Here is a 22,080-nt window from a genome sequence, read left to right on the forward strand (position 1 = left end):
GTGCACGGGAAGGGGTGTAGGGAAGGACGAGTGTGGAGAGATACTGGGGAGCAGCAGAGTGAGTACATTTATAGGTTAGTAGAAGAAGTTTGAACAGGATGCAAAAACAGATAGGGAGCCCGTGAAGGGTCTTGAGGCGAGGGGTAGTATGAGTAAAGCGACCCTGGCGGAAGATGAGACGGGCAGCAGAGTTTTGAACCGGCTGGAGGGGGGAGAGGTGACTAAGTGGGAGGCTAGCAAGAAGCAGATAGCAGTAGTCTAAACGAGAGGTGACAAGGGTGTGGAGTGCTCGGAAAGAAAGGGGCGGATTTTACGGATGTTGTAAACAAACGACAGGTCTTGGCAATCTGCTGGATATGAGCAGAGAAGATGACCCCAAGGTTTCGAGCTGAGGAGACAGGGAGAATGAGAGAGCCATCAACAGAAATAGAAAACGGGGGGAGCGGGGAGGTGGGTTTGGGGGGGAAAATGAGAAGCTCGGTTTTGGTCATATTTAATTTCAGGTGGCGTTGAGACATCCAGACAGCAATGTCAGACAAGCACGCTGAAACTTTGGTTTGGATGCAAGGTGAGATATCAGGGGTAGAAAGGTAGATTTGGGGGGAGTCAGCATAGAGATGGTAGGAAAAGCCATGGGATGAGATTAATGAACCAAGGGAAGAAGTGTAGATAGAAAAGAGGAGGGGACCAAGAACAGAACCCTGAGGTACGCCGACAGGCAGAGGGATAGAAGTAGAAGAGGATCCACCAGAGTGAACACTAAAGGTGCGGAGGGAGAGGTAAGAAGAGAACCAGGAAAGGACAGAGCCCTGGAATCCAAGTGAGGACAGGGTATCGAGAAGTATGCTGTGAGCGACAGTGTCAAAAGCAGTGGAAAGATCAAGAAGAATGAGGATAGAATATTGACCTCTGGATTTAGCCAGTAATAGGTCATTGGAGACTTTAGTAAGCGCAGTTTCAGTTGAGTGGAGAGGGCGAAAACCAGATTGTAGTGGGTCAAGAATAGCATGTGAGGAGAGAAAATCAAGGCAGCGGCGGTGAACAGCAGCACGCTCAAGTAATTTGGAGAGAAAGGGAAGGAGGGAGATGGGTCGGTAATTAAAGGGACAAGTAGGGTCGAGTGAAGGCTTCTTAAGGTGAGGTGTGACCACAGCATGTTTAAAGGCAGCAGGGACAGTCGCAGTGGAAAGTGAGAGGTTGAGAATGTGAGAGATAAAAGGAATAAGAGCAGGAGAGATGGCATTAAGAAGGTGAGTGGGAATGGGATCAGAGGAACAGGTGGTACATTTTGAGGAAGAAAGGAGAGGTGTAGTTTCCTCAATAGTAACTTCAGGAAAGGAGGAAAGGGAATGAGAGGAAGGAGAGAGAGGGAAACGGACTAGTGGAGGGAGAGGTGGTGAGGTAAAGAAAGCAAGGTTTATCTTTTGAACCTTGTTGTGAAAGAATTCAGCAAGGGTCTGAGGAGATAATGAAGGGGGAGTTGGGGGAGGGGGCACCTTGAGGAGAGAGTTCAATGTGGTGAAGAGAAGTCGAGGATTAGAGCCAAGAGAGTTGGTCAGTTGGATATAATAATCCTGTTTGGCACGTAAAAGAGCAGATTGGAAGGAGGTCAGCATGAACTTAAAGTGTAAGAAATCAGCAAGGGCCCGAGATTTCCGCCAGAGGCGTTCGGCGGAGCGGGTACAGGAACGTAGGTAGCGGATATTAGAAGTCAGCCAAGGTTGGGGTTTTGTACGCCTTACAGGGCGGGTCATCAAAGGTGCAAGAGTGTCTAAGGCAGAGGATAGAGTATTGTTGTAAGAAGAAACAGCCTCGTTGACAGACGTGGATGGTGCCACAGTAGAGAGGAGGTTTGAAACATGGGAGGATAGAGATGAAGAGTCAATATCGTGAAGATTCCTAGATAAATTAGATAAGGTAGGACGGGACTGGGAGGGAGGAGATTTAAGTGTGAAAGTTATAAGATGGTGATCAGAGGAGGGAAGATCAGAGGCAAGGAAACTAGAGGGTGAACAGTTGGAGGAGAAGATGAGATCAAGACAGTGACCATTTTGATGAGTGGGGGAGGTGGAGCATAGTTGGAGATTAAAGGAGGACGTTAAAGCGAGTAACTTGGAAATATAAGAGTTGGAAGGATCATTAGCAGGAATATTAAAGTCACCAAGGATGAGAGAAGGGGAGGAAGGATCATGGAAGAAGGCAAGCCAGGCGTCAAAGTCACTGAGAAAGGATGAAAGGGACTTATCAGGGGGACGATAAATAACCGCTATTCGAAGAGGCAGAGGAGAGAAAAGACGGATAGAGTGGACTTCAAAGGAGGAAAAACAGTGAGATTGAGGTGGAAGAAGGGGTTGAAATCTGGAGGAGGGAGAGAGTAGTAGTCCAACACCGCCCCCACGGCCAGCAGGGCGAGGAGTATGTGAAAATAGATAACCGCCATGGCACAGGGCTGTGACTGAAGCAGAGTCGTCAGGGCAGAGCCAGGTTTCTGTTATGGCGAGCAGATGGAGGTGACGCGAGATAGAGGTCCTGGATATAGGTGAGTTTGTTACAGATAGAGCGGGCATTCCATAGGGCGCAAGAGAAGGGCAGAGAAGAAGAGGGGAGTAGAGAAATAGAGATGAGGTTAGAGAGGTCGCGGTGAGATCTGCAGAGTTGGGATAATAGTTGGTGAGGGGGGCCAGGATTGGGATTGATGTCACCAGCTGAGAATAAGAGAAGGAGTAAAAGAGAGCGGAGGAGAGTAGGAGAGGTGTGGCCACGAAGGCGTCGAAGGCGAGAGGTATTTAGGTGGAATGGGGAAGGCAAAATGGAGGGAAGAAAGAGGCGGAGATTAAAAGCCAAGAGGGAGGAAGAGGGTAGGAGAGAAGGTGAGGTGATGAAGTCGATGGATGGGCAGTGAGTTCCTGTAGCGGAGAGAGGTAGGGGGTGAGGGAAAAGATTAGGAAGGGACAGGTGAAGGAAGAGAATGTGAATAGGGGCCATAAATGACTGAGGTACTTTAGCAACTAGGAAGAAGATTAGATGTAAAGAGAAAAATGTAACGGCGCGCGGCACCTAGAGCTGAGGCCCTGAGTGGATCGGAGTGGACCTGGGTGTCACCCCGGAGAAGGCTGTAAGGATAGGCAGATGAGCTGCAAGTCCTCCACAGCACCTGAAAGGCAGCCGGTGGTAGAGCTGGGCACCTCTCAGCTGACAAATAAGAGAAGATTAAATTTGTAGCCTTCTAATTTGTTCAAGGACCTATAAATCAAAGATCAGGCCTGGGGTGGGTAGAAGGGAATTATAGTTTAAACTGAGGCTTCCTGTGCCTATTAGCTGTGCTTTATATTGATACTGTAGTAACTGTAAAATAGCCCCCTTACCGCTCTTCACTGCACATAACACAAATAGACACTATAAATGACAAAGGCTACACAATTGTAGTAATATACCGATCCCCGGGGCCATGGAGGCTAGTAGTAGATGACCTTCAATCATTTATAATACAGTACCTCGCATCTCATCCAATAATCATAATTGTAGGGGATTTCAACCTACACCTTGAAGGTGATGATTGCCAAGATACTCAGTCACTAATCCAATTCCTAACCAAACTCAAGTTAAAGATAATAAATGAAGGAACTTGCCGCAAGTGGACACTTAATCGATGCCTTCCTCACACCAATACATCTTTTCTACTCAGTAAGGAACACATGGAAAGCTTCCATCATTATCTGGTCAAATTGCAAGAATATTGCCTATCTGCAAAATCCATTAAACAAACCAAAGGACACAGAGAAAAAATACTTACTAGAGGTAAAATAGGAAGAAGCTCTGGGAAGAAGTTACATCAAAAATACAGCATAAGCCAAACCTCACCAAAAGACCTTCTCACCAACTGGAACTTAGCAGTACAAATCACAGTAGACAAAATAGCTCGGCTAACAGAAAAGAATATTTCGAGGATAGCCATCAGGCCCTGGTATACAAAGGGAACTACTACTGCAAAAGAAATCTTGTATAGACCTGGAACACATCTGGCTGAAAACGAGGGATAACCAAGATAAAAACCTCTGGAGATCCCAAATAAGGATATACAAGGAAATGATCAGAACATAAAAAAAAGTAGTACTACTCTTAGAAGATACAAGAAAACAGCAACTCGTCACATTGTCTTTCATCTTGTAAAGACCCTATCAAAACCGCCACAAAAAGTGGTGAAAAGTAATCTTAAGTCCAGACAACTTTACCACACATTTCCAGGAGAAGGTAGAAAAGCTGTTAACATCTATCCCTAAGCCATCAAAACAGCAGACGAGAGCTGACCCTGCTATGGAACAGGGCTGCCCTGGAAACCACACTTGGAATTCCTTCAAAGAAGTAGAATCTCAAAACTTCTCACACACCCTAGCCAAATTTCAAGACGATCGTGCACTAGATCCTTGCAAGGCAAACCTACTAAAACTCGCACCTCCAATAATACAAATGCACCTAAACATCCTCGTTGAGAGATTGCTGAAATCAGGGGAATTCCCTAAACAGATAGGAGGTATCCTTCTCTCTCCACTCATAAAAGGAGAATCATTTGACAACAAACAATTACCGCCCAGTAGCAAACATACCTACTATTACCAAAATCATGGAAGCTATTGTAGCGACCCAGTTCCTGGACTGTCTACTACAACACAACCTACTGGATCCTATCAGGATTCCGTCTCTCATTCAGCATGGAAACGGTCCTGGCAAGACTGTTCTCGGAATTGCGCTTACTTCTCGATAAAGACCTCCAGGTATTCATAATGCAGCTAGATTTATCAGCTGCTTTTGACCTGTGAACCATAACACTATTAATCATTCTGGACTAAGTAGGTATCACGGCAGCAGTCCTAAAATGATTTTTTAGGTTTCTTACAACACAGATCTATCCAGGTCAAATAGCAAGATGCCTTATCCCATCCCTGGAAAATGCAACATGAAGTACTTCAAGGATCTCTATCCCCTGTTCCTTTTAACTTCTACTTAAGAGGCATGGGGGAAATCCTGAACTCTCTTGAAATTAAATATTTCTCTTATGCAGATGTCATCCTGTTATTCCCAGATTGAGACTCTGCTACACTGTACCCACTGAAGAACACAGTCTTCGAATTTCTGTTCTCTTGGTTCTGCTCACAACCTAAAAACCCAGACAAGACTAACATACTCTGGGTAGGAAATCCATCTTCAACCTCCCCCGCCTCCTTCCCTTCCTCCCCAACTAGCAGGAGCCATTATTCCCATCAAGACAGAGATTAAGCTACTCAGAATCTGGATAGACTCTCTGTTAACAAACGACAACGCAAATTAACACAGACATACGGAAATATTTCTTCAAACTTAAATTACTTCAACACATTAAACATTTGTTACATCCAAATCATTTCTAAGTAATGATAATGCCATAGTCCGTACAACCCTAGATTACTGCAATATTGGTTACCTAGGATTATCAGACAAATCTCTGAGACGACTCCAGAGTGTAGAAAATGCTGCCACAAAACTGATTGTAGGAGGGAAATAGCATGATCATGCTACCCCATTCCTGACACAACTACACTGGCTCCCAGTTAAAGCCAGAGTAGAATTCAAACTTTTGACATTAATTTACGAAGGAATTTATGGCTCTGTACCAGAATACTTAAAAAAAAAAAAAAAAAAAAAACAACACAAGTTTCACAAAACCAAGAGAGCCTTCAGATCCTCACTAGGCATTAGGCTTTCACAACCTAACCACCAAACCTGCCGACTGAAAAAAAATTAAAACGCTATTCTTGTGGGTAAAGGGGCTGAATTATGGAACTCCCTGACCCCAGAGATCAGACTTAAAATGGACTACCTACGCTTTTGGAAACTATTAACATCTTGGCTGTTTCAGAAATACTATGAAACACAAACTACCCTTAATCGCTAGATCTTTTACAATCATGCCATACAGCTTAGTGCTAACCTTACTACCTTATCTAGAAAACAGTCACAAAAGAACCCCCCCCCCCCCCCCCCCCCCCCGGTCCTGTTTAGAGGCAATTGGCCATAAGTTTTTCTAGTAGAAAACCTGTTTAAACCCTAACGGTTTGTTTGTCAAATTGTTGTTCCTTTCACTACTACTGCTACTACGAATCATGTCTTACACATATGCAGTGCTGTACACATTATATTCAGATACTTTCTCTGTAACTAGTGGGCTCACAATCGTAAGTATTTTGTACCTGGGTCAATGGAGGGTTAAGTGACTTGCCCAGGATCACAAGGAGCTGCAGTGGGAATTGAACCCAGTCTGTTGCACTAACGATTAGGCTACTCCTCCACTTTGTTCTAATGTAACAAATACTCTGTTCACATGATTTTACATTATGTTCCTGTTTCAAAAATTTATTCCGTACGACTTTGTATGTAATCCACCTAGAGCTTTATGGTTAAGTGGACTATAAATGCCAAAATCAAATTAAATTAAACTATCTTGATTGCAGGGTTCTGAATTAACCGAGCATTCCATGCTTTGTCCTCGTTGTGGAAAGGAGAAGAAGAATCAAACCAAATGTCATAACTGTGGGGATTTACAAAGATACTCCCATCAGACCACAACTTTATACGAATCTGGGGAGCGTCTTTCGCGACCTGCTATTCGTCAGAACTCAGGAGAGCAAAATTCACTTAACCTAGGCTTGAATGCAAAACGTTTTTATGGTGCTCCTTTTGTGAAGGTTCGTTGTGATGATATTCTGAATTTAGAAAATAATGAACAGAATTCGTTTGTGGCAAATGGAAAAGCAGGACTCTCATCTGGGACAAACGTACCTAAAAATTCAAGAATCATGAGACACAGGGGTGTAAGACCATCTCCACTAAATGATCCAAGTAAGTATATCATCATCTTAGTGTATAGCATTTGTTCTTGGTGAAATAAGATGTAATAGCCTTACTTTTTTATCCTGCTTTTCAATTTATTAGTAGATAATGCTTGTAAAGTAGCTATACATATTATATCTGTATAAATCTTTAATTATGGTATAGAATTAAAATTACAGCAGTTTGATCAAAAATTTTAATCATAGTTGCAGAATTAAAAATTTTGTTTGAAGTTAATCATATTTTTAATTGGGTAGCAAGCTGAATATCGAGTGGGTGGAAGAGGGGGATTAGTTTTTCTGATTCCCCCCCACCCACCCACCCACTCAATGTCTACCCCATTTCCTGAAGACCCCCCTCCCCAGGCCTACCTTAAGGATGCTTTGATGCTCTGTGGTAGGGTAGGCAGGACTGATCTCTAGTCACTCCTGCCCATGCTGACTCAGTTTAAAATGGCAGCCACAACCTCTAGTGGTAGTTTGCAATACTACTTCTAGGGTCCTGCACCTAGTGGTAGTACTGCGAGACTATTGTTACAGGTCACAACTGCCATTTTGAATCTGGAGTCAGCACAGGCAGGAGCATCTGGGGATTGTGCCTGCCTGCCTAGGCCCTGGTGGTGGTGGGAAAGGGGGGACCTCTGGAGGGTGATCTTCGGGAGAGGGGTGGATTGTCTTGAGAGAGGATGTTCTTCCATGGGGACTGTTTGGGAAGGGGGTTGCTCATGGAGGAGGCTTTAGGAGGGGAGGAGGTGGGAAGCTCAGTTAAGCCCCTGGCAGTCAGCATTTAAAAAAAATCGCTGACTGCTGTGGGATGAGTTATTGACCTGGATAGTTTTTATATAATTTTAATCATGATTAGGCTTTGTGATTTAACTGTGATTAAAGGCAATTAATCAACAGCAGCAATTAAAATTTTAGTAATGCACAGAAGTCTTACTGAAAATTAATGAAGAAACAATAGGATATTGAGCATTTATTAAGGAACATAAGGGTCCTTTTACTAAGCTGCGCTAAGAAATGGGCATGTGTGGGGAAGACCTCCTTATGTGGGTCTTTCCCAAATGCTAAGCCCATCTCGAGCGCGTCTGTCAAAAAAGGTTTGCTTTCAGTTTGTTTCATTAACAACCATGTGCTAATGTTAGCATTAATGTGTGGCCTTTGGGAAAAAAATAACCGTGGGAGCACTTACTGCCTCCTATTTATGTGGTATTAAGGTCTCCGATGGTATAGAATGCTAATCAACGCAGTGATACTGTGTATGTGCTAGCTGATTAGCTCATCCATGCCCATTCTCTGCCCTTGATGCCCCCAACCCAAAAAAATTAAAAAAAAAAAAAAAATTCTGAGGACAAGCTGGCATGTATTGTCACATGTGGGTGATGTCATCTGTGGAACCCAGTGTGGTTTCTGCCAAGTGCACTGTCACTTTAAATCTTTGAGACAGTGCCCCCACCTCGCATGTGTGGGTGCCTTCCCACCGGATGCTCAAGTGCATTTAAATCTTTGAGGCAGTGCTCCCACCGTGCAGGTATGGGTGCCTTCCCAGCAGACGCTCAAGCACAGGCTCAGTAATCTATCTGTTTTGCGGAGCAGAGGTGTTTTTAAAAATCTCTCCTCAGTGCATCCCTAGGGACAAAATGTAGCGCTACAGTCGAGCACTATTCTACATTATGAACCTGAGTTTTCACAAACTTGGCCCATATCAGTTTCCATGCCACTAACCACACCCTCTCCAAAAGACATCACATGATGTGGTACCCGCAAGAGAGCCTTCTCCAGAGTAGCCCCCACACTCTGGAATGCATTGCCTGAAAGTCTCCGCTTAACACAAGACTATCTCTACTTCAGGAAGCAGGTGAAGGCTTGGCTCTTCAACCAGGCCTTTAATGGAAAAAGTAACAAACTTGTTAGTCTCACTCACACACACAAGGAGTGACTCGGGCTGCACATACTGCAGCGGGACATGTTTATCCACTCCTACTGTAGCTGAGATAATATTTAACCATCTCTCTGACCTCATTCATGTGCAACTTTCTTCAAATCAGTCACCTTACTTTCTAACTCTTCTTACTTTCTTACCTATCTATATGTTACAACTTTGCCTTACCCTTCACTATCAATTATAATGTTCTATTACATATTATGTTGACATTGCAAATAGTATACCATGCTGTACTTTGTATTGTTAGTTGAATATTTTTACTGCTGTAACTGCCTGTTGCTCATGTTTGATCTATTCTTACTGTACAACCGCCTTGAGTGAATTTCTTCAAAAAGGCGGTAAATAAATCCTAATAAATAAATGCAGAGGCTTGTTCCTGTAATAGGCCTGAAGCTCACTGCTGGCACATCAAGGCTAACAGAAGCAAAGCAACTGTTCACAGCAGCTTTTGTTTACTGTGCTGTGGACATTCATGGACAAGAGGAAAACATCTACATCGTCAGGAGCCAGGTCTTTGAACCTCCAAGGAGACAACACTGGAAACCATCAGACTCTGTTGTTCTGGTCAATATGTCACGAAAACCAGAGGAAAGTGTATAAAACCCCCTTCCATAAGCTAATAGCTGGCTGACTGTTATCTTGGGCAGTTCACACGAGAGCTGCTATCAGCTGGCCTGAGCAGCCACATGATGAAGGCTTGTTAAAGATATGTGCCCTCCCCCCCCCCTGCCTGCAAGCTCACCTGCCTGGGTAGAACTGCCATCTGCTGACTGGCCTGGGGTGTCTGCTTCTGCCTTGCCTGATCGTGAGGTCAAACCCATTTGCCAGCCTCCATCTACAGTCCCTGACCTTCCATGGATCCAGTGTTCATGAGTGTTATCTATCAGGTTGAACTGCTTTCTTTTTAATGCTTCGGGTGTCAGGTGTCCTGTAAGTTTTGAACTAGAGGTAGTGTGCGTTATCTCTATTCCACCTTGACATTTATTTACAACTGGGTTTTTCACCAAAGGTGGCCTCTTATTAATAGTTCGGTTAGGATACACTCTCAATCTGGAATCCATGCCTCCAAATTGTTCACCAGGAGCTCAGTCTTTCAGCTCCCAGCACAAGTAGGTACTTGCAGAGGAACTCTCTGCCCTTCTAAAGGCCAATGTGGTCCAACCCGTTCCACCAGGGGAAGAAGGGCTAGGATTCTATTCCAGGTACTTCCTTGTGCAAAAGAAAACGGGGGATGCATCCCATCCTAGACCTAAGGGCCCTGAACAAATTCCTTGTCTGAGAAAAGTTCAGGATGGTTTCCCTAGGCACCCTTCTTCCCATGATTCAGGAAAACGATTGGCTATGCTCTCTGGACTTAAAGGATGCCTATACCCACATCTCGATACTCCCAGCTCACAGGAAGTATCTTCGATTTCGGTTGGGAACTCGACACTTTCAGTACTGTGTACTGCCCTTTGGCCTCGTCTGCATCCAGGATTTTCACAAAGTGCCTGGCAGTTGTCGCAGCATCGCTATGCAGACTGGGAGTGCATGTCTTCCCTTATCTCGATGATTGGCTGGTAAAGAGCACCTCGGAGGCAGGCGCTCTACAGTCCATGCGGATGACTATTTGAGTGCTGGAGCTACTGGGGTTCGTAATCAATTATCCCAAGTCCCATCTTGTACCAGTTCAGAAATTGGAATTCATCAGAGTTCTGTTGGACACACGGACGTCTCAAGCTTATCTTCCCCAGACAAGGGCAGACAATCTCCTGGCCCTAGTGTCCCTGGCTCGAGCGTCTCAACAGATCACAGCTCGGCAGTTGTTGAGACTCTTAGGACACATGGCTTCCATAGTTCATGTAACCCCCATGGCACGCCTGCATATGAGATCAGCTCAATGAACCCTAGCTTCCCAGTGGAGCCAGGCCACAGGGGATCTAGAGGATGTCATCCATCTTTCCACCGACTTTTGCAGTTCCCTACTCTGATGGACTATTCGATCCAATCTGACCTTGGGACGTCCATTCCAAATTCCTCAGCCACAAAAAGTGCTGACGATGGATGCATCCCTCTTGGGGTAGGGAGCTCATGTAGATGGACTTCACACTCAAGGAGTTTGGTCCTTTCAGGAAAAGGGTCTTCAGATCAACTTCCTGGAATTATGAGCGATCTGGAACGCTCTCAAAGCTTTTAGAGATCGGCTGTCCAAAAATTATTCTAATTCAGACAGACAATCAGGTTGCTATGTATTACACCAACAAGCGGGGGGCACCAGATCTCGCCCTCTGTGTCAGGAAGCCGTCCAGATGTGGCTTTGGGCACACCATCACGGCATGTTTCTCCAGGCTACGTATCTGGCAGGCGTAAACAACAGTCTGGCCGAAAGGTTGAACAGGATCATGCAACCTCACGAGTGGTCATTGAACATGGACATAGTTCGCAAGAACTTCCAAGCGTGGGGCACCTCCTTGGTGGATCTTTTTGCCACTCAGACCAATCACAAAGTCCCTCAGTTCTGTTCCAGACTTCAGGCCCACGACAGACTAGCCTCAGATGCCTTTCTCCTGCATTGGGGAACAGGCCTTCTGTATGCGTATCCTTCCATACCTCTAGTAGGGAAGACTTTGCTGAAACTCAAGCAATACCATGGAACAATGATCCTGGTTGCTCCCTTCTGGCCCCGTCAGATCTGTTTCCCTCTTCTTCTGGAGTTGTCCTCCGAAGAACCGTGGAGATTGGAGTGTTTTCTGACCCTCATCCCCCAGAACGAGGGGTCACTTCTACATCCCAACCTCCAGCCTCTGGCTTTCACGGGCTAGATTTTGAGAGCTTAGAGATTGCCTCTTTGGGTCTTTCAGAGAGTGTCTCCCGAGTCTTGCTTGCTTCCAGGAAAGATTCTACGAAAAAGTGTTATTCTTTCAAATGGAGGATGTTTGCCGTCTGGTGTGACAGCAAGGCCCTAGATCCTTTTTCTTGTCCTACACGGACCTTGCTTGAATACCTTCTACACTTATCAGAGTCTGGGCTCAAGACCAACTCTGTAAGAGTTCATCTTAGTGCAATTAGTGCTTATCACCAACGTGTAGAGGGTAAGCCTATCTCTGGACAGCCTTTAGTAGTTCGCTTTATGAGAGGTTTGCTTTTGTCAAACCCCCTGTCAAACCTCCACCAATGTCAAGGGATCTTGTCGTTCTCACCTAGCTGATGAAAGCTCCTTTTGAGCCACTGAATTCCTGCCATCTGAAGTACTTGACCTAGAAGGTCATTTTCTTGGTGGCTGTTACTTCAGCTCGTAGAGTCAGTGACCTCCAAGCCCTGGTAGTGCATGCACCTTATATCAAGTTTCATCATAACAGAGTAGTCCTCCGCACTCATCCTAAGTTGTTGACGAATGTGGTGACGGATGTATGCACACCTGCAAATTTAAAACCATGATGCAGTTGCAGATTAGGTGGCATTTATTCCAAGGTGCTGCAATTTGTGATTTGGTCCTGGAATTCATTTCAGGCAATGAACCTGTTACAGTGAAGTTTAATTTCAGCTGGCATTAGCAAGTTTTGTGTGCTAGGAATTCCAATTTCAGAAGAAACGGTGACTTTGAGTGTTTATTATTATTATTAGCATTTGTATAGCGCTACCAGACGCATGCAGCGCTGAACACCTGATACAAAGAGACAGTCCCTGCTCAAAAGAGTTTACAATCTAAATAATACAGACAGACAAGACAGTTACGGGTGAGGGAAGTAATGGGTGAGAAGGGACAAGGGGAGGGCAATTGTGGCTAGGAGTTAAAAGCAGCAGTGAAAAGGTGGGTTTTCAGCATAGATTTGAAAACAGGTAGAGATGGAGCTAGACGTATAGGTGCAGGAAGTCTATTCCAGGCATAAGGTGCCGCGAGAGAAAAGGAGTGAAGCCTGGAGCTAGCAGTGGAGGAGAAGGAGGACGACAAGAGAGACTTGTCCAGTGAGCAGAGTTCACGGGGAGGAATGTAGGGAGAGATAAGAGCGGAGAGGTAATGGGGGGGGCTGCAGAGTGGATGCATTTAAAGGTCAGTACGAGAAGTTTAAACTGAATGTGGAAGCGGACAGGGAGCCAGTGAAGTGACTTGAGGAGCGGGCTAGTGTGGGTATAACAATTCTGGCGGAAAACAAGTCGTGCCGCAAAATTTGGACAGATATGGAGAGGAGAGAGATGGCTGAGCGGAAGACCAGTGAGTTGTAAATTGCAATAGTCTAAGCGAGAGGCAACAAGGATGTGGATAAGGGTTCTGGCAGCGTATTCAGAAAGGAAGGGCCCGAATTTTGCTAATATTGTAGATAAAGAAGCAACAGGTTTTGGCAATCTGTTGAATATGTGCAGAGAAGGAGAGAGAGGAATCAAAGATGACTCCAAGGTTACGAGCCGAGGAGACAGGGAGGATGTGAGAGCCATTAACAGAGATAAAGGGGGGAGAGGGGAGGTGGGTTTAGGGGGAAAAATGATAAGTTCCGTTTTGGTCATGTTGAGCTTTAGATGGCGTTGAGACATCCAAGCAGCAATGTCAGACAAGCAGGCTGAGATTTTGCCACTAGTTTTAGTTTCCTGGGGGAGACCAATTAGATGTGCTAGAAGTATTGTCAATGGTGATCCAGATTCCCCTAGTGACAGAACGAGCAGTAATGAATTTGGGTTTCAAAGGCGAGAGAGGTGATAGGATCTTCAGAGAGATCCATAAAAGCAAAGAACATGCTCCATCTCTGGCCGTCTTCAAATCTAAGCTAAAAGCTCACCTTTTTGATGCTTCTTTTAACTCCTAACCCTTATTCACTTGTTCATTATTGTATTATCCTCACTTTAATATTCCCTTATCTCTTGTTTGTCCTGTTTGTCTGTCCTAATTAAATTGTAAGCTCTGTTGAGCAGGGACTGTCTCTTCATGTTCAAGTGTACAGCGCTGCGTACGTCTAGTAGCGCTATAGAAATGGTAAGTAGTAGTTCCATCTGAACCAGTCAGTTGTCTTGCCAACATATTTTCCCCGTCCACACACCCGCCCTGGTGAGGACAAGTTGCACACCTTGGACTGTAAGAGAGCATTGGCCTTTTACGTGGAGCAGACAAAGCCCTACAGACAGTCCGCCCAATTGTTTGTTTCTTTCGATCCCAACAGAAGGGGAGTCACCATCGGGGAAACGCACAATCTCCAGTTGGCTAGCAGATTGCATTTCCTTCACTTATGCCCAAGCTGGGTTCACTCTAGAGGGCCATGTCACGGCTCATAATGTCAGAGCAATGGCTGTGTCAGTGGCTCACTTAAAGTCATCTTCGATTGAAGAGATTTGCAAGGCTGCAATGTGGTCATCAGTCCACACATTCACAGCAGGAATACCCGACGCGACAGGCGGTTCGAGCAGTCAGTGCTACAGAATCTGTTTGGGGTTTAGATTCCAACTCCACCCCCCTAGGCCCATTTTTGTTCTTTTCCAGGCTGCACTCTGTTAGTTGATCTGATGCTAGTCTGTCGTGGGCCTGAAGTCTGGAACTTTGGAAGGCTAAGTGCTTTGAAAATATGCCTCTTAGTACCATTGATTGCACCAGGCTGCGGAATATTTCCCTCGGGAAGAAAGGTTTTACTCGTTTGAGTTTCCACATTGATTGGAACATTTTCTTTTTCTTATTATGCTTATGTTGCTTATTTTCTTCGTTTGGGTCCTTTTTCCATTCTTTGAAGGACAATCTTTTGGCTATAATGGCCACTTTTACTTCATCTTTTAACTATGCTGGCTGACGTTTTCTCTTGTTTCCACCTTTGCAAATACATGGAATGCATCTGGATTGGGCTTCCAAGATGGTATTTCTGAATAATGTCCACGCCTGACTGAGTGTCCTAACCTTTGCAACCGATTCTTTTAGTTTCTTTTTAACCATTTTCCTCATTTTATTACAGTCACCCTTTCAAAAATTAAATGCAGCTACAGTATATTTCTTTTGTGGGTTCATCCCAGGCAGTGGTCATTGAACATGGACATAGTCCGCAAGAACTTCCGAGTGCGGGACACCCCTTCGGTGGATCTTTTTGCCACTCAGACCAACAAGGTCCCTGAATATACTGCTCCAGGTTTGGATCACACCAGGCTAACTTTGGATGCCTTCCTCTTCGATTGGGGGGAGGGCCATATTCTCTATTCCCTCTAATAGGGAAAACTTTACTGAAACTAAAGGACTGGGGAACCATGATTCTCATTGTCTTACTGGCCCAGACAAATCTAGTTCCCTCTTTTTCTGGCATTGTCCTCCGAAGAGCCGTGGATGTTGGACTGTTTTCTGAACCCCATCACACAGAATGAGGAGTCTCTTCTGCATCTCAGCCTCCAGTTCCTAGCCCTCAGAACCTGGATTTTTAGAGCATATAATTATTATTTATTATTAAATTGCTTGAGGGTGTCTCCAAGATCCTGCTAGCCTCCAAGAAAGATTCTACCAAGAGGTGTTATACTTAAATGGAAGAGGTTTGGTGTGAGGCCAAGGCCCTAGATCATCTCTTGTCCTACACAAAAGCTAACTGCTTGAGTACTTTCTACACCTCTTGAGTCTACTCTGAAAACCAACTTTGGAAGGCTTCACCTGTACGCAATTAGCGCTTATCACCTTGTGATAGGTAAACTCATCTCTGTACAGCCTCTAGGTGTTTGATTCATAAGAGGTTTGCTGTTGTCAAAGTCCCCCATCAGACCTCCACCTGTGTCATAGGACCTCAGAGAAAGCAAAGTTGCTTACCTGTAACAGGTGTTCTCCAAGGGCAGCAGGACATGTATTCTCTCATCCCCTCCCACTTCCCCTAGGAATTGCATTCTTTTATCTTTGATACTGTACTGTTGGTCCCATGCACTCACACTGGGCAGGAAGGCCCAGTGTGAGTGTGTGTGATGCTCGTGTGTGTGATGCTGCCAAAGACTTCTTAAAGCAATAGAATGCTGGGTGGCGTCCGCACCAGTCTCCATTGGATGATGTGAGTCTGTGTCCTGCTGGCCTTGGAAAACACCTGCTACAGGTGAGTAACTTCACTTTTCATTTTATTAGTTTTTTTTTCCCTTTCCTGTACTGTTCAGAGAGCTTATGTTTGTTTTGTGGTCCCAGTAAGTCCCATCTAACTATTTCATGAATATTTAAAAATTAGCCCGACTTTACATTCTATAAATACAGAAGCCACATGAGGTTGTAGGACTTCCCTAGAGGGATGTCAAATCATAGAGTTGAGGTTGAAGTAGAAATACTAAGGAAGGCTCTCATTAAAGATTAGCACAAGTTATCTCCCACTGGTCCCATTGTATTCCTATGGGCTCTGTTGCAGATAACATGCATTAATCTTTACTAAAGGACACCTTAATACTATTAATTCCACTTAAACTTTGTACTTAGTAGGCGTTTTGAGGTATTTCAATCAGGGCAGTAATTCCTAAGTGCACAATAATGTTTTGGGAAAAATGGAAGTAAAAGATTCTGATAGGACTTACTACTACTACTATTACTACTACTACTTCTATTTAGCATTTCTATAGTGCTACAAGGCGTACGCAGCGCTGCACAAACATAGAAGAAAGGCAGTCCCTGCTCAAAGAGCTTACAATCTAATAGACAAAAAATAAAGTAATCAAATCAATTAATGTGTACAGGAAGGAGGAGAGGAGGGTAGGTGGCGGCGAGTGGTTACGAGTCAAAAGCAATGTTAAAGAGGTGGGCTTTCAGTCTAGATTTAAAGGTGGCCAAGGATGGGGCAAGACGTAGGGGCTCAGGAAGTTTATTCCTGTCGTAGGGTGCAGCGAGACAGAAGGCGCGAAGTCTGGAGTTGGCAGTAGTGGAGAAGGGAACAGATAAGAAGGATTTATCCATGGAGCGGAGTGCACGGGAAGGGGTGTAGGGAAGGACGAGTGTGGAGAGATACTGGGGAGCAGCAGAGTGAGTACATTTATAGGTTAGTAGAAGAAGTTTGAACAGGATGCGAAAACGGATAGGGAGCCAGTGAAGCGACTTGAGGAGAGGGGTAGTATGAGTATAGCGACCCTGGCAGAAGATGAGACGGGCAGCAGAGTTTTGAACCAATTGGAGAGGGGAGAGGTGACTAAGTGGGAGGCCAGCAAGAAGACTTCCCTCATAACGGAGCACTTGTTCTTTAAAAGTTTCAACATTTTTATATACTTTTACATAAATTTCTCTGCTCATCACCACAAAAGCTTCAGTACATTGTTTTTTTATGTTGAAAGTACAGAATAAGTTCTGTAGAACATTGAAATAAACACCTGCTTTAATGCATTTTAAAATATAGTTTTTAGATTTTAAAATGTGAAATGTGTACAAGGGTCTAAAGACTTGAAAGGCACTGGAGTTCTAGATCAAAAAGTCTGAAATATACCCCACTGATATTAATGATGTGTGTACATTTGAGAGAGGGAGTTCTAAATGGGAACTTTGTCAATGCAAAGAAGGATCTTGGCATCTAGATAGGTTTAGATGGCAATAGTAATCTGAACATACAAATCCTTCTTTGTAGTGAAGAGTATATGATCTGTGATTGGGGTAAATCTTGTTCAAGCTTATGTGTATATTTTTATTTCTATTAAATATTTTCTGAAAATTAACAATAAAGGTCTTGCATTTAAAGTAATGTCATCTCGATTCTCTTGGTTACATCTTAAAGCTGTAATATTTATTGTAAACTTGGACTGAGACCTCAAAAAATAAACAGATCCCATCATGATTATCAGTAGGTATGTTTTATCTTTCCTTGTTGTTATACTTGTGCCTTTCAAACCTACTACTACTACTTAGCATTTCTATAGCGCTGCCAGGGTTACGCAGCGCTGTACAAGTTTAAACATGGGGAAGGACAGTCCCTGCTCAAGAGAACTTACAATCTAAAGGTAACAAACTATGTAGTCAGTGTAGGTATCATGAATGGGGAAGGTGGTTAGGCGCCAAAAGCAAGGGAGAAGAGATGGGCTTTGAGCAAGGACTTGAAAATGGGCAGGGAGGGCGCATGGCGTATGGGCTCGGGAAGTCTGTTCCAGGCATAAGGTGATGCGAGGCAGAAGGGGCGGAGTCTGGAGTTAGCAGTGGTGGAGAAGGGTACAGATAGGAGTGATTTGTCCTGAGAGCTGAGGTTACGGGTGGGAACATACGGGGAGAGGAGGGTAGAGAGGTAATGGGGGGCTGCAGATTGAGTGCACTTGATGGTCAATAGGAGAAGCTTGAACTGTATACGGTAGCGGATCGGGAGCCAGTGAAGCGACTTGAGGAGAGGGGTGATATGAGAGTATCGGTTCACGCGGTAGATAAGACGTGCGGCGGAATTTTGGACAGATTGAAGGGGGGATAGGTGGCTAAGCGGGAGGCCAGTGAGAAGAAGGTTGCAATAGTCAAGACGAGAGGTAACGAGCGAGTGGACGAGGGTTCGGGTGGTCTGTTCAGAGAGGAATGGGCGAATTTTGCTAATATTATAGAGGAGAAGCGACAGGTCTTAGCTGTCTGCTGGATATGGGCAGAGAAGGAGAGGGAGGAGTCGAAAATGACTTCGAGATTGCGGGCTGAAGAGACGGGGAGGATGAGGGCGTTGTCAACAGAGACGGAAAGTGGGGGAAGAGGAGAAGAGGGTTTGGGTGGAAAGACAAGGAGCTCAGTTTTTGCCATGCTTAATTTCAGATGCCGGTTGGACATCCAGGCAGCGATGTCTGAAAGGCAGGCCGAAACTTTGGCCTGGGTTTCGACTGTGATGTCGGGAGTGGAGAGGTAAAGCTGGGTGTCATCAGCATAGAGATGGTACTGGAAACCATGTGATGAGATCAGCGAGCCCAGGGAAGAAGTGTATATCGAGAAAAGAAGCAGTCCAAGGACAGATCCTTGAGGAACCCCAACAGAGAGCGGGACGGGGGTGGAAGAAGAGCCATTAGAAAATACTCTGAAGGTGCGTTGGGAAAGATACGAAGAGAACCTGGAGAGGACGGAGCCCTGGAACCCGAATAAGGACAGTGTGTCAAGAAGTAAATTATGATTGACGGTGTCAAAGGCGGCAGATAGGTCGAGGAGGATGAGGATGGAATAGTGACCTTTGGATTTGGCAAGGAACCTAACTACTTTATCTTTTTTTCCAATTTAAAGTTTTTATTGAGAGCTTAACAAGCATAACACCTCAAAATACTGAACACGTATTACATTCCTTGTTGAACATTATTCCTCCAAAGTCAACATTTACATATATGAGTGCATAGTTCTCTTTTCAACCTACCCACTCTCCGTTTTTATCCCCCCCTCCTCCCTTCCTTGATCTGTTTATTCCCCTCCCCCCTCCCTCCCTAACTACTTTATCTTATCCTTCTACTAACCTATAAATGTACTCACTCTGCTGCTCCCCAGTATCTCTCCACACTCGTCCTTCCCTACACCCCTTCCCATGCACTCCGCTCCATGGATAAATCCTTCTTATCTGTTCCCTTCTCCACTACTGCCAACTCCAGACTTCGCGCCTTCTGTCTCGCTGTACCCTACGCCTGGAATAAACTTCCTGAGCCCCTACGTCTTGCCCCATCCTTGGCCACCTTTAAATCTAGACTGAAAGCCCACCTCTTTAACATTGCTTTTGACTCGTAACCACTTGTAACCACTCGCCTCCACCTACCCTCCTCTCTTCCTTCCCGTTCACATTAATTGATTTGATTTGCTTACTTTATTTATTTTTTGTCTATTAGATTGTAAGCTCTTTGAGCAGGGACTGTCTTTCTTCTATGTTTGTGCAGCGCTGCGTACGCCTTGTAGCGCTATAGAAATGCTAAATAGTAGTAGTAGTAGTAGTTATCCTCTCTCTTTTACTTCTCCATCCCTCACTTCTTGCAGTGTAGCATATATATAATTTACAAGAAAACACTCCTTTTTGGAAGCATTGCCTTTTTAATTATCCAAATACAATATGGGAACTTTTCAGAAAATTCTTTCTGTGACTGGTAACTAATTATATAGGGCCCACTAGCATCATATCCATTTCTCTAAGTTTCCATAATGGTCTCGAGTCTCCTGTGATGCCCTTTTCTGTTAGAATTGCCCAGTTCCCATAGAATCACAGCAGGAGAAGTAAATTGATGATAAGACAGAGATAAGAGAGAGAAATAGATTGGGTGACAATGATGTGGGGGAAAGAAAAATCGAGAGAGTGGGGCGGAGAGGGGGCTGCTGGATTGTTTATTTCTGCCATTGGCTTGCAGCTGTGAATTAAGTGCCTGATTTACTAGGGTCATGGATTTGATATGGATTAATACATTTCTAGGGATACAACCGAAGCAGTTTACATATATTATATGCAGGTACTTTTTCTTTCCCTAATTGGCTCACATTCTAAGTTTGTACTAAGAATGTGAAAATAGTCTTTGGATCTGAGTTTAAAGTCTGTAGGATCCCTCCAGAGAAGTCATACATTTTTAAGTTAGTGCCAGATGTGGTGGAGAGTTATACAACGATTGTCCAAGGTCACAAGCACTGTTGGTGGGAGAAGCAGAATCTGAACCTTAGCTTCACTGATTCTCAGCTTGCTGCTTTAACCACTTTTGCTGCTCTGTTCTGTAATCTTACTATCTGCTTTAAACAATGATATTTATATGTCATGTATACTTTTCTAAGTAAGAGAAGGGTTACTTTCAGCATTGACATGCAGGTAGAATTGGATACGGTATCCAGACATATCTGTACATTCATACATGGTTCTCCTCCAAAGTGTAATTGTGACCCATGTAATAAGAGTTTTTTCCCATTTTGCTTCTATGGGTTTAGTATGTAGGCCCTAAGTTTGTAAAATATTGTTTTGCTTTTTGTATTGATTCTGTGAGTTTGGCAAATATGATCATTTGTTTTCCAATCCAAACACATTCTATTATTGCATTTACTATGTTGTAAGCTGCTTAGAGATAACTTGTTAGGAGATAGATAAATTGAACTATTTAAGAAGAACTGGCATATTTATCTAGGGTTTTGTTCCCCTGTACTGGCAGTATATAAACCACTACAAATAAATAATGTAGCAATGTAATGTGCACGAAGTTTGTTTATTTTTCAGTTGTTTTGTCTAGTGATGATGAGGAGGACAATGTGAGTACTGGCAGCATTAACAGAATGGAGAGTGTATCACCTCGGCCAGCAGATACTGCATGTTCTTCACCAGCACCACCTTCTGGCAAAGTAGAAGCAGCACTAAAGGAAAACACGATAAGAGCAGAACAGAGACTGAACAATAGCATTACAACAGATACAGAGCCTGCAGTCATAATACCAAGGAAAGCCAGAATGAAAGATCAGGTATTGTATGTGAATTTGGATCAATGATTTCAAAACGTACATATTCAGGGCTCCAGAAATAAGTTCATGGTGTTAATATCAGCCCAAAGTCCTGAGGTGACAACAAAGTAGGAGACTGGTACCTTATTCCCACCAGCTTGAAAAATGCCATCTGACCCAGTCCTGATTGAAGAACAAGTCAAGAAGGTTCCAAATTTAACCAGTGCTAGAGCAGCCAAGCCTGGGACAGAAAAGTTTCCAGCAGTGGAGGAGAGGGGGAGGAGCCAAGCGCAAGCTAGAGAAGGTTCTGGATGTGACCAGTAATGGAAAAGAGTAGGGTTCAAGTCAGAGAAGCTTATGGGGGAAAAAAAAGAGAATCCATGGGGAACAGCAGCTTTAAACATCTGGCAGGACAGTAATTAACAGCAAGAGGGAGATGTTGCTGCCAGAATTGATTCTTGTCTTTGCCACTGAAGAGCAGAGGCCAAAGGTAGTGGAAAGGGGGAGGAAGGAAGCTGGGGGGATCAAGGAGCACAGAATCCTTAAAAAAAAAAAAAAAAAACAAGCAAAACAAAGGCAGAAAGACAATATTTTGAAATTGGAAAAAACTATAACTTTTTCCTCAGCTTCTAAAAATATGACATCCAGTTTTTCCTTTTCTTCTATCTACCTCTCTTTCCTGAAGCAGGTAACTTGAAAGGCCATCATCTTTGCCTAGCCCACTGTTCCCAAGGAAAGGCTTGGAAAACCTCCACCCTGACCAGATGAGACACATGAAAGACTATGACAATGGATATCAAGGGGATTGGGACAGGTGTGGTTGGATATGAGATCACTGGGAAAGAAGGCAGAGGGAAAGCGATGATAGGAGAAAAGAGAGAATAGAAAGGAAGGGAAGGGAGACAAAGAGGATGGAGGGCAGTAACTAAATATATCTTGCTGTTAATGAAATTTTTGAAGTTTTAAAATTATTTTAGTATATATTTAAATCAGAAATTCTA

General features: G+C 44.1%; 1 protein-coding gene across 1 annotated transcript in view; it reads left to right on the top strand.

Moving 5' to 3' along the window:
• The window catches only part of SENP6 (SUMO specific peptidase 6), a 344,871-nt gene that overhangs the window by 132,923 nt on the left and 189,868 nt on the right, over positions 1–22,080 (top strand). Inside the window, 2 exon segments of the mRNA XM_030199054.1 lie at positions 6,486–6,873; positions 20,862–21,100. Coding sequence (XP_030054914.1) covers positions 6,486–6,873; positions 20,862–21,100 — 627 coding nt within the window.

This window comes from Microcaecilia unicolor, chromosome 3 (genome assembly GCF_901765095.1).
Source record: "Microcaecilia unicolor chromosome 3, aMicUni1.1, whole genome shotgun sequence".
Lineage (NCBI taxonomy): Eukaryota > Metazoa > Chordata > Amphibia > Gymnophiona > Siphonopidae > Microcaecilia > Microcaecilia unicolor.